Source organism: Pantherophis guttatus, chromosome 1, assembly GCF_059756535.1.
Source record: "Pantherophis guttatus breed Tessera chromosome 1, ASM5975653v1, whole genome shotgun sequence".
Taxonomy (NCBI): domain Eukaryota; kingdom Metazoa; phylum Chordata; class Lepidosauria; order Squamata; family Colubridae; genus Pantherophis; species Pantherophis guttatus.
The window spans coordinates 303,791,539-303,809,522 of record NC_142063.1 but is presented as its reverse complement, the minus strand read 5'-3'; the positions used below and the strand labels follow the sequence as shown (position 1 = coordinate 303,809,522).

Sequence of the window (17,984 nt, the reverse complement as noted above, 5' to 3'; positions counted from 1 at the left end):
AACAAGAAGAAGCATTCAGGTAAGACCAACACTCTTTCTCCATCGTGCTGATAGGATAATACAATTCGTGGGACATACAAAAGCTGGCTGTCCTAAGGGTGGGGCAAAGTCTGGTCCTGGGTCCCCACCACCGTATGTACTCCCTGATGTATTCTTCTGCTGAAGGCTTCCTCCGCTGATGCGAAAGCTTCCAGCTTGTAGTGTCTAATGAACGGTAACGGAGAAGACCATGTTGCCCGTCTACAGATGTCCTCAATGGAAGCCTGAGTATTTCACGCCGCTGTTGTAGCTGCGCTACACTAATCCGGGCAGTGGCAACGACTGCAGTTCATAGGTCTTAGTAATGCATGCTCGAATCCACCGACCTATTGTCAATGATGAAATCTTGTTGCCCAATGAGCTTTGCCTAATTGAAATGAACATTGATTCTGTCTTCCTGATAGAAGCCGTTCTCTTTAGATAGATGTGTATCGCTTTTAATGTCCAAGGAGTGCCACTTCTTTTCTAACTCGTGTACCAGCTTAGGACAGAAATCCGGCAGTACTATCTCCTGTGCCCTGTGGAATGGGCTGCAGAGAACATTGGCTCTTTCCACTCCCAGTGTTGGGAATCTTGCGTAGAACCTTGGTAGCTGTGTGTTTGTTTTGGATGCAAAAAGATCCAGGACTGGACTCCCAAATCTTTTCGCCAACTTCTTGAATAGGCCAGGATATAGGCACCACTCTGAGTGGTCGAGTCTTGTTCTGCTGAGCTAGTCTGCCTGTATATTTGCTGACCCTGAGATGTGTTCTGCTCTGAGCGAAAGGAGATGCTTCCTCGTCCAGAGGCCCAGGTGTTCTGCTTCTTGCATGAGCGCCTTGGAGTGTGTCCCTCCCTATAGGTTTATGTGGGCCTTTGTGGCCATGTTGTCCATCAAGATCAGTATGTGTCGACCTGTTGCGACCCCTTGGAACCTTTTTAGTGCCAGGTGGGTCACCCTGAGTTCCAGCCAGCTGATGTTGTTCTTGAGGTCCATTGAAGACCACTGAACCTGTGCTATCTGGGAGTGGCAATGGGCCCCCGAACCAAGTAGGCTGGCGTCTGCTGTGATGGTCAGGCGATTTGGCTCCTTGAAGCCACACCCCCTGGATATGGTCTGTGACCTCCACCACTGAAGTGATTGCCTCACTGTTGGTGGAACCGACATCCTGATCCTAGCATTGGTCCTGCCTGATCTCTGATGTGGTATGAGGAACCATTACAATGCAGTGTCCTTCGTGCAGGCACCATTTTGCCTAGGAGCTGCAGTAGCAGATCCAAAGATACTGTTCAGGCTGTTAGGATCTGATCCGCCAGTGCCTTTATGCTGGCTTGGGATTCCTGTGATAAATACACCTCACATGAGGTGGTATCTATGACTGTTCCCAAATGTAGCAGTCGCTTGGTTGGAATCAATTGGCTCTTGTCGAAGTTGATGGAAAATCCATGCTTCTGCAGTGCCTGTATTGCTATTTCCAAGTCCTCCTTTGCCCTGGCCTTTGTCAAGGATTGTATCAATATGTGGTCCAGGTAGCATTGGACACAAACCAGAATGGTTCTGAGATGTGCTGCCACTACTGTCAGCACTTTGGTGAACATTCTGGGCGCTGAGGATAGCCCGAATGGAAGGGCTCTGTATTGGTAATGCCAGCTGGCATAACAGAATCGTAGGAATTTCCTATGAGCTTGAAGAATGGGAATGTGCAGATATCCCTCTGTGAGATCTACTGATGTTAAGATGTCGCCCTCTCGAATGTTCCCAGTATTGACTAGAGGGACTGCATTTTGAATCTTCTGTATACTATACTGTATACTATATAACAATTTAAAAGTTTGAGGTTTAAAATTGCTCTCCATCCCCCAAAGCCTTTGGCACCACGAACAGGATTGAGTAGAATCCTTGTCCCTGTTCATCCCGTAGAATAGGTTCTATGGCCTGGATGTCCAGCAGATGTTGAACTGCTGTCTCCATGATGTTTCTTTTTGTCCTGTCCCTTGATATTGGGCACCTTCTGAAGGAGTTTGGGGATGTGGATAGGAATTCTAGTGCTATACCTCGCTTTACTGTGTTAACATAGGACCCAGGTGTCCTATGTTATTGTCACCCATCTGTCAGCAAATAGGCCCAGTCTTCCTCCAATGGATGGACTGCTCTTGTTGTCACTTGTTGCGTCGGAAAGGCCTACTGGTTGAGCCTACTGAATGAACTCTCCCGAAGCTAGATCAGAGTGGCTCTGCTGAAAAATGAAGCGGTTGTGATAGCTTTGACTGCCCATGCTGCTGCTTGGACCTTATGAAGGATCTGCTCCGCCTTCTTGTCCTCTCCTTTCAAGCCCTCCTCTGCCTCATTGGCTAGGATGCTTGAGGATGTTGAGGCAGCTACTGGGCCATCAATTGTTGGAGGATGTAGAGATTCTGCAAATTCTGGCTCTATATTATAGATCTTCTTTTTGTTCCCACTTGGCGTTGGGAAAATCACTGGTTGGACCATTTGCCCATGCACCACCTCTCTGAACAGATCGGGAGAAGGAACAGTCTTGCATTCCTCCGTTGGGCTTGCAAAAAGCCTATCCTTTGGATCTGTCACGGATGGTTTTACCCTAGATGTCATCGGGTCAGTGCCCATGCCAGTTGCTGCCTTGGCCTTGCTTAGCAAGAGCTTGGACAGACTTGTTCGAAACAGACCATTAAATGCTGTAGTATCTTCCACAGTTTCCTCTTCATCAGAGAATTCTGTCTCCTTTTGTTCCTCCTCTCCTGAAATTAAAGTCTCACTAGGAGTAGATGAGATAAAGGAGTTAAATCTTTGTAATGCCAGGCCCCCTTTTGGCTTCTGTGCTGGTAAGGGGTGATCCTGTTCTGATATTGTCTCCACGTTTATAGGGCTGGTCTGATCCTCCTGCTCAGACATGGCCTGCGTTAAAGCCTCTGATATTAGAGCTTTCATCTAATTCATAAGTGCAGGAGATCAAGCTCCTGCAGTTGTGGGAGTGTATGTGGACTCCGGTGCCAGTCTCATCTTCTTTGGATGAGGTTGTCATTGATTTCCAAAGTCCTGAAACTTTCCTAGCAATTCAAGCAATGATTCATCCTTTCCCAAACAAAGGATTGTTTGGTTTGAATGCTCACCAGCTCCCTCTGGTGTTGCAGCTCTGGCACTAATGCATTGCTGCTCCATTTCTACTGGCTGAAATACTGAAGAGCGGGAAATCCCATTCCGCTCCACCTCCTTTTCAAGCTCTTGCAAAACTTTTCTCAATGGCGTTTTTTCCTCCTCAAAGCCTTTCTCCTCAGCTTTGGAGAACTTACTGGAAAATAAGACTTTCCTCTTATCTCAACAGTAGCTGCTTTTGCAGCCGCTCTGGGCCCTTCCAAACTCATTTTTAGGGCTGGGCTTAGAGCAGGGGATCTCTGCTCCTTCCCACTTGCCCCTGTCTCAGAGAAATCCTCCATGTTTTCCCCCTTTTTTCCCTGGGAAGCAGGCAGATTCACTCCTGCTGGAGCTTTACTGCACTGACCCTTTTTTCTATGGACACTAATGAGCATACTCAGCCAAAACTGAGCAAAGACTCAGCCCCTTTATTATTCAAATGATGTCCTGGGGCCTCAGCTTTTCAGTTTAAAGCCGTAGTAGACTGAGAACTGATGCTTTTAAGGGATTGCTGCCGGACAGCTCTCTCTCCCCCCCCCTCTTCCCCCAACCCACTGCTGAAGAGACAGCCCGGTCTTTTTACTCATGGTTCAGCTACCATTAACTTTCCCGCTATTAGTTGGATTCTGGTCTAAAAGTCTTTCCTTCTGGAGCACCTCTCCTTGCTTCTTCTTGTATGAAAGCTGAGTCAAAAACTGGGGAGGCGCAGTAGGAGGCGGGAATAAAGAAATGATTAACTCAGCTTCAAAGCAAGGACGTAAAGAAACACCCACGAATTGTATTATCCTATCAGCATGACGGAGAACTTTATTGAACTTTGTGAGAACTTTGTAGAACAAAGTTGGCAAAGGGCCAACTTTATTATGCTCACTACATGCTGGATTAGAAACCAGGACACTATGCATTCCCTTAAGCACAGAAACTAGATGAGTCATTTTGGGCCACTCATTATACATAATAAAGACAGGATAAAAGTAAAAGTAAAATCTAAGGCTATTCCTACTATCACAGCATTTGTTTAGCAGAAAGATAGGAGCAGTATGGGTTCTATCAGTTAGTAAACTATAAATCCAACATCCTTCATCACTGCATGGGAATTGTAATTCAGCAATAATGAAAAAGTATGCATTTCCAGGATACTGTGGAAAAATGGCTGGATTTTATATGGAAAATAAAAGAATTGAATTAGACTAAATATGAAATGGATGTTGCTTACCTGAACATCCTTTCTGGGCGCGCTGCTGAAAAATCCAAGAGCGTGGGTAGTATCCCTCAGCTTGCCTGAAAACACTGAGTGTATGTCACTTTAAGAACTGTTGACTCCTCCTCCGGTGGCTGGCTGAGGCTCAGTTTCTTTCACGAAGAATAGCACAAACGAAGAATCAAGTCCATCCGGGCTCAAGAAGCAGAAGCCGAAACAGGGAGGGTTGGATTCTTCAGCAGCGCACCCAGAAAAGATGTTCAGATAAGCGCCACTCTGCATGATCAGTCTGGGAGCGGCTTAACCAGTCCGCCTGGGTACTGTCCGTCCCGGAGATGTGTTGGGCCGAGATGGAGAGTATGGTCCCCTCTGCCCAGGAGAGGAGGGAGATCGCCTCGTCCAGTAGTGGTTTGGAGTGGGTGCCGCCTTCTCGATTCAGATGCGCCTTGGCCGTGGTGTTGTCGGTCAAGACTAGCACGTGTTGACCTTGGATGTTGGGTTGGAAATGCCGGAGGGCTAAGTGAATGGCCCTCAGCTCTAGCCAGTTGATATTGTGTTGTAGGTCCGTTTGTGACCAAAGGCCTTGGGTCATCTTGGCGGACAGATGGGCCCCCCACCCCAGTAGGCTTGCATCTGTTGTCACAGTTATTCTGTCAGGTTCCTGAAACAGGCACCCCTTCAAAATTGCGGGGGAAGTCCACCAACGCAAAGAACGAAGAATTGGACCAGGGAGCCTGACCCGCGACTTGGAGTTGCTGCCCAGAGACTTCTGATAAGGTAAAAGGAACCATTGGAGAGGGCGAGAATGGAGGTGAGCCCAAGGCACGATGTTGATGCACGAGATTAATTTCCCGAGTAGCTGGGACAATTGTAGGATAGAAACTGTCCGGGAAGCCTGAATCTGGGCAATTGCCGTGGCAATGCTGAGACGACGATCCGGGGCCAGGAAAACGTGACAGGAAGCCGAATTGATGATGGCTCCGAGGTGCTGAATACGATCGGTGGGCCGAAGGTGGCTCTTTTCCAGATTTAGGGAGAAACCGTGTCGTTGCAGAGTGTCTCGAACTGCTTCCAGGTCCCTGAGAGCTTTCTGGGGAGAGTTGGACAGGATGAGGATATCATCCAGGTAACAGAGGACTCTGATGGGAATGAGCCATAGAGAAGCTGCCACTACTGCAAGGACCTTCGTAAAAGTCCTGGGAGCAGACGAGAGACCGAACGGCATGGCCCTGTACTGGAAGTCCTGGTTGTCGTAAGAGAACCGGAGGAAACGCCGATGGGAGGATCTGACCGGGACATGGAGGTAGGCCTCCTTGAGGTCGATGGAAGTCATGTTGTCGTATTGTCTGACGGCGGCCAAAATCGAATGAAGGGACTGCATTTTGAATTTGTGGTAGGCGATCAATTTGTTTAGCTCTTTTAAATCTAAAATCCCTCTCCAGACCCCGGAGTTCTTTGGAACCAGGAAAAATATTGAATAGAAACCGGTCCCACGATGTTCGGTGGGAACGGGCTCTATAGCGCGAATGTCCAGAAGATGCTGAATTTCCGTGGACATTAGGCGTCTCTTCTCGGGGTTCCTGGAGACAGGGCAGCGGATGAATCGATGTGGTGGGCAAGAGGAGAATTCCAGGGTGAGGCCTAAACGGATAGTTTGGAGGACCCATTCGTCTGTCGTCGTGAGGGACCATTGGTGGAAAAAATGGTTGAGGCGGCCGCCAATAGGATAGGTCTCGGAACAGTCATTTCCCTCTCCTGAAGGGTCGAGAGGCACCTCCACGAAAGGGACGTTTGGAAGGTTGCTGTCGTCTGGTGCGGTCCCGAAAGGACTGCCTGTCAGACGTGCGGTCATAAGAGAAAGAAGAAGGACGGTAGGTGGAAGCGCTATTGGCACGAGGTTCAGGCCGAAAGGAAGAGCGTTGACTGTACGGTAAGTAGCGGCGATCTGCTCTGCAATAAGAGGAAGGCATGATTTTCCTTTTGTCCTTATCCTCTATGAGAATAGGATCCAGCGCTTCCCTGAATAGTCGAGATCCCTTATATGGAGCAGGGGCAAGTTTCCATTTGGATTTTACATCCGCACGCCAATGTCGGAGCCACAGGAGGTGGCGGGAGGTAACGGCCGATGCCAGTGATCGCGATGCGAACTTGGCTGCTGCGAGAGCCGCATCGGCGAAGTATTCTGTGGCCACCACCAATTTGTTAACGTCCTGGTGGAGGCGCTGATCATCAGGGGGGAGCCGCTCCTGAAGCTGGCGGAGCCAGATCAGGGAAGCCTGGTTGAAGAAAGACGCCGACGTGGCGGCGCGAATAGCCCAAGCCGCTGTCTGATGGGCCTTGCGGAACACTAGTTCGGCCCTTTTGTCCTCGGAGCGCAATCTGTCCGCGATGTCGTTGGATAACACCGTGAAGGACATCAAAGCAGCAATGGGGGTGTCGACTGATGGAAGTGCAAGTAAATCCTGAAAGCTGGGCACTGAGCAGAACAGCTTCTTGTCAATGCCATTAGGTGCCGCGAGCGCTCCTGGCTGGGCCCAGGGCCGCTGGACGGTTTCAGAAAAAAGTTGCGGATAGGGGATAAACTCCTGGTCAGGTTGCGGAACGGCAAAAAGGGCTTCATGGGGATTAGCGGGCCCCTCAGTCTCTGGTAAGGTCTTAGAAGAGGCCAATTGTGTGGTAGCAATGGCCTTTCGAAGCAAAGCCTTGAAGAGAGCTGGCCGAAAAAGTCCCGTAAATGTGGGCTTCTCAGGTAGCTCGTCCTCATCATCCGAGAGCTCCATATCCCCTGCCTCCTCATAGTCAAACTGAGAGTCGTCACTGTGGCCCGACTCATGTAATGAATAGTCACCAGGGTCGACTTCGGAGCGAAGAACGGCTGGTCTAGATGGTTCAGGCATGTATGCTTGAGAAGTCCCCTGAAGATGAGAGGCCTGAGGAGGTATGTTTTGAGGAAACCCCCCTGCCATCATTCTGGACAACGTGGCTGTAATCATCGCCTGAATATCGTAATAGGAAGGCTGGGGACCTTCTTGGGGACGGAGGCCTGCCGCGGTGGGTGTGAACGTAGCCTCAGGCGCACGAGGAGGATGAGGGGGCTGATAAACAGCCGCTGAAGTTGAAGGAACAGCAGGGAGGTCGGCCTGGTGGCAGTAAATGAACCCGAGTCGCAGGATCGACTCCTGTAGCCATCACCTGTGAAGTGACCGGAGGAGGCAAAGGGTCGATGTGAGATGGAGATGCAAGCTCCTCCGTAGGGGGAGTGACTTGCAGCGCGGGAGCAGGAGCCTTGCGTTGCGCCTGTTCAAATTGACGCTCTAGAGCATCATGGCGACGCTTAGCGGCCTTATCCTCAGCCGAGGAAGATTTGTGGCCCTTAGAGGAGGCGGACTTAGAAGAGCGAGATGACTTTTTTGACGTCTTCTTTGGTGCCTTCCCCGAAGAACGGTCAGAGCCTTTGGTCCTAGGTGGAGATTGGCCTTGTTCCAGGTCGGAAGAAAGATCTGGATCACCCATGGTAAGTTGGAGGTTTTTTTTTTATTATTATGGGTGGGGGGGGAGGGAATCCTAGAGTCCAGGTTAGAACAAAAGACAACCCCCAAGAACAAAACTCCTCCAAAAGCTTGAACAGATTAGGCACGAAGGAAGGCTTGGGTGGCAAGGAAAAAACAGTCAAAAGTCCCAAGTCAGCAATATAGAAGGACTACTCAAGAGTAGTCTAAGGCAAAGGAGTCTCACAACGCTGGAGCGAAGGCCACAAGAAACAGCAGGCTCCTAATAACGCAGAGGTCTGATGCTAGGTCTGTCGAAGAGCGCTGCTGAGGCTCGGCTCTGAGGCAAAATGGCGGCGATCACAAGATGGCGGCCGCACAGGAAAAAACATCCTGCAAGGCATCGCTCCCGAGACTTCAGTAATGGAGGCCTCTTTGTAGCTGGCAGCGTCTGCAGGATCGCCGGATCGCCTCCGCTCTTGAAGAGAAAGACACGTTGCGTGTGAGCGCTGACAAGCGCTCCAAACGCCTCCCAAAGTGATGCCGAGTGTGCCACGGAGCAACCGGGTAGGTACTCGGATGCCGCCCGACGATCATGTGAAGGCAGAGGGCGGTGGCGGCAGAGGTATCGGGCCGTGAAAAATAATCGCGTCTCCCAACCGCCCGATTAATGAGGCACACAGAGATGCCGATGGGAGGCAGAGCTCGGCGGCGAGGGCTAAACAGGGCAAAGAGCCAGGCTCACAGAGATGCCGAGGTGGTAGGCAGAGCCCTGTGGCAGGGAGAAGCCCAGGAGGGGCGTCGGAAGGCCGAAGCCTTCAGAGCAATGCTGCCTTTCGATCGGACGAGGTAGAACGAAGGAAAAAACTCACAGTTTTGAAGGTGGAAGGAGGTAGGAAAAATAAATGGAAAATAGGTTGAATTGGATAACAAGGAAGGAGGAAATTCCAAAAGACACTCGTTCAGGCACTGAGTGAAAGGAACTGAGCCTCAGCCAGCCACCGGGGGAGGAGTCAACAGTTCTTAAAGTGACATACACTCAGTGTTTTCAGGCAAGCTGAGGGATACTACCCATGCTCTTCGATTCTTCCAAGCAGCGCGCCAGAGAAAGGTATCAGCAGATTGTAGCAAATGACAAATTTTGCTTGGGAAAGGAAGCTAAGCAGTGTCAAGTTTGACAGTTGGTTCTAAGAGATCAACAGAAAATACCAAGGCTGTAAGCCAGACTGGAAAGTCAGAAAGATTTATTTATTAGATTTATATTGCTGTCCATCTTATTTTATTATTTATTTATTTATTTATTTATTTATTTATTTATTTATTTATTTATTCAATTTATATGCCGCCCTTCTCCGGAGACTCAGGGCTTACAATGCGTTAAGCAATAGCCTTCATACTTTTGTATATACCTGCTTAGTAGGACTTTCGCGCCCCCCAAGCGGTGTTCTTTTTTATACAAAGTCAGCTTATTGCCCCCATAATTGGGGTCCTCATATGCATAATAAACCGGAGTGAAGCTTAAAAATAATAATAAAAAGCATAATACTGTCATAAAACACCTAGTGCCCCAACAAAACAATACAACCTTCACATCCAAAAACAACTTTCCAGATATATACTTCTCCAACACTTGGCAGAAAAGTCAGGTCTTCAGGTCCTTTCAGAAGGCAAGGAGGTTGGGTCTGCTTGATGTCAGGGCAAAGGGTGTTCCAAAGGCAAAGGTTTCAATTGGGAAGGCAGGCTGTACTGTTAGGGCCTGCTAGATGGCAACATTTAAGGGATGAGACCTGGCATATAGCCATCCCATTGAGATCTGATAGAGCGCGCAGATACCCTCAGGAAAGGCAGCCCCATGAATAACATGGACTCATATCATTCAGTGTTTTAAAGCAGTGGTGAAATGCAAATTTTTTACTACCGGTTCTGTGGGTGTGGCTTGGTGGGTGGGTCATGTGACTGGGTGGCGTGGCCGACTTTTTTAAAAAATACTTTTTAAAGCACTTTTTACTACCTATTTGCCCAAACCAAGTAGTTAAAAAATGCTTTGAAAAGGTAAAAAAAACCCTGGTTCCAACCATTTTTTTACTACCTACTCACCTGAACGGGCAGCAAAAAAATGCTTTAAAAAAGTAAAAAAAAAAAAAGGTTCCAATGATTGCGTGGCACAGCTGTGATGGTCGAAACCTTTTTTTTACTTTTTAAATCATTTTTATACTACCAGTTCGGGCAAACCAATAGTTTTTATCACTACCGGTTTGTACAAACCAAAGAAACCAGTAGCATTTCACCCATTTTAAAGGTAATCAACACCATGAATGGCACCCAGAAAAGAACTGGAAACCAGTGCAGCTTAAGCAGCAATGGTCCGGTTTGGACCGGATCACTTGATCCGGTAGTGATGGAGGCGGTGGTTCGGAGAACCGGTAGCAAAAATCCCTGCCCCACCCCCCATGCCCAGCTGAGCTGCGAGATCATCAGAGGCTTTTTTTTTTTTTACTTTTTTATTTTTTAAAGCATTTTTTCTACAACCTCTTCGGCCAAAAAAATGCTTTTAAAAGTTAAAAAAAAAAAGCCTCTGATGATCGCGCGGCTCAGCTGGGATTGTCGGCTGAAGAGGTTGTAGAAAAAAAATGCCTTTAAAAGCCTCTGGCGATCCCAGCTAGTTGCCTGATACAGGCTTCTAAAAGCATTTTTTTCTGCAACCTCTTCGGCTGAAGAGGTTGTAGAAAAATTGCTTTTAAAAGTTAAAAAAAAAAATTGGCCATGCCCACCCAGTCACATTACCCTCACCCACCCACCAAGCCACCCCCACAGAACCGGTAATAACAAATTTTAGATTTCACCCCTGCATAGGATACCCAGAACTTCATGTATCGCTGCCTTCTGGATTAGCTGTAATTTCTGGATGGGTCTTCAAAGACAGCCCAATTTAGAGCACATTAAAGTAATTCAACCTGGAAGTGACTAGAGGATGAGCAAGGTGTCCTAATCCAGGAATGGGGCAAAGTGAAACTGAGAGAAACATAGCTGCCAGCTGCTCCTACACTAAGAGCAGCAATTCCAGCAACAACCCCAAACTGTGCACCAGCTCTGCCTGTGGGAGTGTAACAATAGGTGATGATTCCTGAAAGATGATTCCTGAACATAAAGGGGGAACCAAAAACCCATAGCCATTCTGTCATGCTATGCCTGAGTCAAAGCCAGCTCCTCCCCACCCAAATATTTATAGCCTTCAGGCACAGAGACAACTCTGGGACAATGCTACTTAGGCAGCCAGGAATAGCAAGAGATGTGCAACTGGATATCAGCAGTATACTGGTGATACCTCATGGTGCCTGATAACCTCCTCTAGCAGTATCATGTTAATTTTAAAAAGGAGGTAGAAAAGAGTTAAGCTTGGAGGCACTCCACGATATTGGGGGGGGGGGCACCTTGGGCTTGGCACTTCCCACCACCACCAATACTGACTTGAATCTGTCACAGAAGAACTAGTATAACCAATTCTATCTCTGTGCCATAACCTGGCCTGAACCTTGCCTAAAAAGGTACTGCTACTTCAGTTAATTTGGTGAGCTGAGCACCCATTACCGTCTTCCCTAACAGGATAGGTTGGAAATTGGGCAAAAGCTATCTTAACGGAGTTGAATCCAAGACATCTTAAGAAGTGCATGCACCAATGTCTCCTTCAAGGAATGAAGCAATAGTCACATGAACCCACTGAATACTATTTCCCAGGGGCCCTTAACCAATCAGGATAATTCTATCCATTTCCTTAGGAGTAATAAGCTCAGGTTCTTCTACATAGTAGATCGCAGATGTGCAACCATCACTTCCATAGGACTTCCCAGCCAGTAGCCAATGCTATGCAAAGTTAAGTAACTTTATTTGACAGATGCCAAGAACACTCTTCACAGCAGTCAAACATGGGCTCTCCCAAACCCTCCTTACCCAGAAGAGATCTGGTCATCCTATTTATTATTATTTATTTATTATTTAAATTTCTATACCGCCCTTCTCCAAAATAGGACTCAGGGCGGTGAACAGCCAGAGTAAAAAACAATACATACAAAATTTAAAAGCAATTTAAAATAATTAAATATTATTGGCCGTAAATTAAAACAACCCAATTTAAAATCAATTTAAAATTAAAATCAATTTAAAATTCCTAAACAGAATCACCAGCTGATTATCTGCAGACATAAGAGCTCTTATTGCTCTTATTGCCACAAGGTAAGTCCTAATAAAGGCTCTCACCTGTAGCCTTGCTCTTTTGCCAGCAAATTTATAAGTTTCCCTTCTGTTGTTTGATCTCCCACAACTCTTTGGTAAGCCAAGGAACATTCTGGGATCCACAAGCAAAAAGAGTCCAGACAGGGACAATCCAATTCCAAGGCCCTCATTATATGCTCATTCCAAGCTTGGACCACAATTGACCAAATTGTGATCCAGAGCTTCTGGAAAATCTCCAAGCTCGTTTTGAACTTAACAGACCCATCAATTGCCTAGGATGGGCTGACTAAATAGTGCCTACCTGTCCTCAGTGGGGGTGGACACAGAGAATTCCAGAACCAAAAGGCCAAACACTTTTGGTATTGGGAAGTAAATTGCAAAGTTGTGTCCGTCCAGTTATTAGGATCACAAAGCATCTTTACTAACCTGAAAATTGTCCCCAAACAACTGACATTTCCAATGTTGACTTCAGGTTTAGTAGACACATAGTATTTCTATAATTTATCACATTCTGCAGCTGACAATGTTTGTTATTAGGTTTTAACAAAGCTTTCTAGTATTTGTCAGCTAACTATTCACATTTCCTGTTCTTTAGAAAGATGTTTTCTCTGCTATTATATAAATAAGAAACTATTCCCATCAGCAATAAACTAACAAGTCTAACTTAAATAAGTTTAAATTTTGCAAAATAAGAAACTTTGTTCTGCTGAACAATCAGCAAACTCTTAGACAAACTGCTGCATCAGCATCTACTCTAGGTTACTCTGACTGAGGTGATCCAGGTGCACCTTCACTACATTGTTTTCTGTTCCCTTCCTATGCTCTAATCCGGTGACAGCTAACCTTTTTGGCACTGAGTGCTGAAACTGGAACATGTGCACATGCACACACGAGCCAGAACCCGGAAGAGAGCAGCTGGCTGGTGCGCATGTGAATGGTAGCCAGCTGCTCTTCCGAGTTCCGGCAAACGCACTTCAGAAGACAGCAGTTGTCTGGCGTGCATGCATGTGACAGAACCGAAAGAGCAGTTGTGTGCCACCTCTGGCACACATGCCATAGGTTTGCCATCACGGTTCTAATCCATTTATGTTTCAAGTTGCCCCAACCATTCTAAGAAAATAATCTAACGGGGGGAAAACTAGTAGAAAAGTCAACTTCTTACCTTCCACCCGTGATTCCAAATGCTTATCCAAATCTGCATCTCTTTTCATTGCCTCATCTGAGACCTTAGGAGCATTTGAAAAGCAAACTAGAACAATACTCATGTTATCACGACTTCCCTATATTTGGGGAGGAAAAGAACATGACATAATTGAGATGAATGCTTAGCCTTTTCACAGTATTAAATTACATATTTACTCAATTAAAATATTTCAAAAACTATGTGCAATTGATTGCCAAACTTAATTAGGTAAACTACTATTAAATTGTGCTATTGACTAAACAGTTTCTAACAAAAAAAAATAAAGACAAACTATTTCCATTTCTTCTTTGCATGCCTTCAAAATCTTCCCTGGAGGAAAGGTACTTGAGAGAGTTAGGCCTGCAGAGCTGAACCAAAGTCCAACCGACTAGGTAGACTATTCACCCAACTTTAAGACTGAATCCTTGCCAACTCCAGAATGAGGTTTAGTAGTGAGAACTGGATAGGAAATTGCAAATACAGAACATCAATACAGAACTGCAGGGATCCAACTTGGCAGCAGTCTTATGGAAAGATCTTGGACAATTAGCCAACCACCACCTGAATATCAGCACGCAATAAAATGAAACAGGTAAAAAGGGTGGTATAATCTGGGACTGCATTCACAAAAATACTGTGTGTAGATGTCAGATGCTAAAAGAGTTTTCATCTCCTCTGCACTGGACTGATTATACTTGGGACTGTGCTCAGTTTGTTAATTTATTCTTCTTTATAATTTCAATATTTAAAGTCACATTCACATCAGTAATTCTGGACAGCATATAGTAGTTTAAGAACAGTTGATTAAAAAAAAAACACTGGGATGGCAAACACATTCTCAATTACTAAATTACATCACAAATAGCAGATGTAGACATTATCCTAGCTCAGTGTCTGTGGAGAGAACAGGAAAAGGGCCATGTGGAATTCAGAGGGGAATGTTGTTCCAAAGAATAGGTGTAGTAAAAGAGAAGAGATAACATGGAGTGGTTTCACAGGATATTTATTAGAATAAGGGATCTGTAAACCAAGCCCTATGAAGAATTATTAAGAGAGCAGGTAGGTTTAACTTGCAAAGGGGAAAAAACGTGGAAGGGATCTACAAAATAGCGGTCATGTGCCAAAGGAAGGAAACTTGCTCTAATATCTTGACCAAGGCAAGGACTAGGAATATGCAAAGTTCACTGAATTAGGAATAGAATATTCACCCCTAGAATAGCATCGTCTGACAGGAAGTTTCACACATTCTGATAGGGGATTGGAATGTATTTATTATTTATAAAATTAATTGGCTGCCCGTTTTACCACAGGGTAACTCTGGGCAGTTTACAATAATAAAAATCTATCTATGTGGTTGTTCTAGACTCCTCCAGTATCAGTGAGCTTTGCACATCCTTAACAAGAATCAACAAGTTGAAATTAAAAGAAAAGGGTTCTGGCTGAATATAGCACTTTTCCAGTTATAAATGTTAAGCAAAGAAACAGTGTGACTACAATACAGGTAATCCCTGATTTACAACTTGTTTAATAATAATACAAAGTTATGATGGCTTTGGAAAAAGTGGCTCATCTTGAAAGTTATGACAATTCTACCACCCATGAAGTTGCATGATCATAAATCAGGTGCTTGTTAATGGGCTCGCATTTACAACAGTTGCAGTGACTTATGGTCACGTGATAGCAGTTTGTGGCCCTCCCAGCTGGTTTCCAACAAGCAAAATTAATTGGGTAAGCTGGATTTGCTTAACGACCACAATAAATGACCATAAAAATCAAGTTTGACCATGTGATTACTTTAATGGATCCATCGCCTAGCAACAGAAATTCCGAATTGTGGTCATAGGTTGAGGATTACCTAGTGACAAACTCCCTGTCAGTTGAAGTTCTCAACTGGAAGCTACATAGCCAATTATTGGCATAATGTAGTGGATTTTCTCACTTATGATTCTTCCACTACAATTTTGTAATATATGAAGGACTGAAATTCATTTAAATAATTTTAGATACTTGAAATATTTGAGTTATTAACACTTTGAAAATGAGTTTCTGTTTTAAAAAACATCAAATATAAAACATCTGTGTTACATTCTACTTAAGAGTTTTAGAAAACTGAAGATTGGATATTATTTGTTTACAAATAATGAGCAGTTTGAATATATATAAATTTCTGTATCATTAATTTTGGAAATGTTAAAGCTTTACCCTAAAGGCTATAAATCCACTTTAAATAGTAATGTGAATTTCATTATTATCAAATGTAAATCCTGGAAAAATCAATGGTAGTAATACTGGTTTGAGTGGGGAGGGGAAGAGATTAAACAATGAGCAGCAAAGCACAATTTCCAAGCATTTTTTTTCTTGAAGAAACAATATTGCCTTTGCTTCCAGAAAAGAATCTAACTTTGGAGTGTTTTGAATATTCTCCTTCGAGGGTAAACATAAATGTTAAATTTTAAGAGTAAATATAAACTAGGTTGTAAAAAATTTAAAAGTGCTATTTCGATTGTATAAAGTACATTGCCAAGCCCAAATAAAAGCAGGTGAATGCTTAGTAAGACTGCATCACATGAAGGTGGACTCATCAATAACAAATCTATGCTATTTTTAGAATTAATTTTTGTTCAGTTTGAACAGTAAAAGGAATATCCAAAATAATCTTTAGTCTGAAAAGTTTACGTACCTTGTGTAAACAAGTATCCACTACCCAATTGCACACTTTTTCCAGATCATCCGATACTTCAAGCCTAGATTTAACGAATTCACAGAGCTCCTCGTTGCTCATTACATCCCAGATTCCATCACAAGCCAAGACAATAAATTCATCCTCTTCAGCTCTTACAATTTCATAAACCTCTGGTTCTGGAGAAACAAGTTGTTCTGTAGGACCTTTTCCATCAACACATTTGTAGTCATAGTCCCCCAGAGCACGAGAAACTGCTAATGAGCCATTAACACGCTGAATCATGACACTCCCTCCTGCATTCTGAATTCTCTCCTTCTCCCTTGGATTGCAAGGCTTGTGATCTTGTGTTGAAAAACAGACCTGTCCATTCCTATATAGAACAGCACGTGAGTCTCCACAGTTGATAAAATAAATGTGCTCAGGTGAAATCATAACGCCCACTGCTGTTGAGCCACTCCTGTCCATGCCATTTCTGAGGTCTGAAAAATTGCGCATATATTCATCAATTTTCAAAAAGCCAGTTCTGATTCCGCTCTTAACATTTTCTACTGAAGGTTCAAGAGCACAGCCAGGCTGTTCTGTTCCCCTGAAGTCTTCATTGTTAGTGATATGTTCTAATAAGTGGTTTGAGCAGTAATTTGCCACGCGAGATCCTGCGTGACCATCATAAACAGCAAAGAAAGACCAGTCCTCCAAACCGTGAGGAATTCCTACAACAGCTGTGTGAGCATCTTCCATTTCAACTCTCCAGCCTTGCATACTGCTGAGGCCATAACGCAGGCCATTTCCTGCCCCGTGAGCATTATGTTTCTCAGTTTTTGGTTTATCCAAAAATGCGCCCATGTTTCCTAATTTACAAAGATATCTGCAAAAGAAAATGTGATCCTGAGTAGAGTAAGTATCCTAATACAACACAAAACAAGGAAAAGCAAAGTCCAGCTATGCAAAGTCTTTCAAAACAGCCAAATAATGATAATTATTTCAGACTACTTGGGAAATATAACCTTCTTATAGAATGCACTCTATCAAGAATTCTATTCAGTCCTTACCCATTCCATTTTATTACTACTACTACTACTACTACTACTACTACTACTATTATTATTATTATTATTATTATTATTATTATTATTATTATTATTATTATTATTATTAAAATTTTTATACCGCCCTTCTCCCGAAGGACTCAGGGCGATGTACAGCCATATTAAAACAAACATATACCCATAAAATTTAAAAAAACAATTTAAAATATATAAAAATTTGGCCCTTGTATTAAAAACGACAGACACCCAATTAAAATTCATTTTCTAAGCCAGCCCGGCCTGTTGGAACAAAAGAGTCTTAAGGGCACGGCGAAAGGTAGGTACATCGGGAATCATACGGATCTCCGGGGGCAGTTCATTCCAGAGGGCAAGTGCCCCCACAGAGGAGGCTCTCCCCCTGGGTCTTGCCAGTCGACATTGTTTGGCCGGCGGCACCCTGAGGAGTCCCTCTCTGTGGGAGCGTATTGGCCGGTGGGAGGCTATCGGTGGCAGAAGGCGATCTCGTACATACCCAGGTCCATTTTAAAGAAACAAATGGCTTTCAACCAGGCTTTCTTAGTTAGCATTAGTTTTAGCTTTTCAAAATGAATGTAAAATGTTTGTTTTAGCTGACTAGAGCATCCTATTGACAAAATAGCCCAAACGTTGAAATACACAGTAATTATCTTTTTGTTACTAAATAATAAAAAATGTACAAATCACAAATCCCATCTTACATCTGCATGTCATATCTGTAAATTAGCCACAGTAGTTTTAATATGCATAGTTTTTTTTACTTATTCTCCTATTTTAAGTATGAAGTAGCAGATACATATACATACTTCCCAACTATAATCAGTAATAGTTGAACGGAACACAAGCATGTGAACTCATATATAAGAATAAAGGTTAAAACAGTACTCATGGTAATTAAAATAGTATTTAGTAGCCCAACAACTAGAGTTCAGACAATTTCCTTTTTAGCACAGCTTTAAAAAAAAAAGA

The 17,984-nt window shown here is 44.3% G+C and overlaps 1 protein-coding gene across 11 annotated transcripts in view; it reads right to left on the bottom strand.

Moving 5' to 3' along the window:
- The window catches only part of PPM1B (protein phosphatase, Mg2+/Mn2+ dependent 1B), an 82,473-nt gene that overhangs the window by 25,160 nt on the left and 39,329 nt on the right, over window positions 1-17,984 (bottom strand). For all 11 annotated transcript variants that reach the window (XM_087883237.1, XM_034427667.3, XM_034427669.3 and 8 more), the window contains 2 exons: window positions 15,952-16,819; window positions 13,251-13,368 (listed from right to left, as the gene is read on the bottom strand). In XM_087883237.1, coding sequence (XP_087739363.1) covers window positions 13,251-13,368; window positions 15,952-16,797 — 964 coding nt within the window. In that variant the 5' untranslated portion in view covers window positions 16,798-16,819. The remainder of the gene's footprint in view (window positions 1-13,250; window positions 13,369-15,951; window positions 16,820-17,984) is intronic.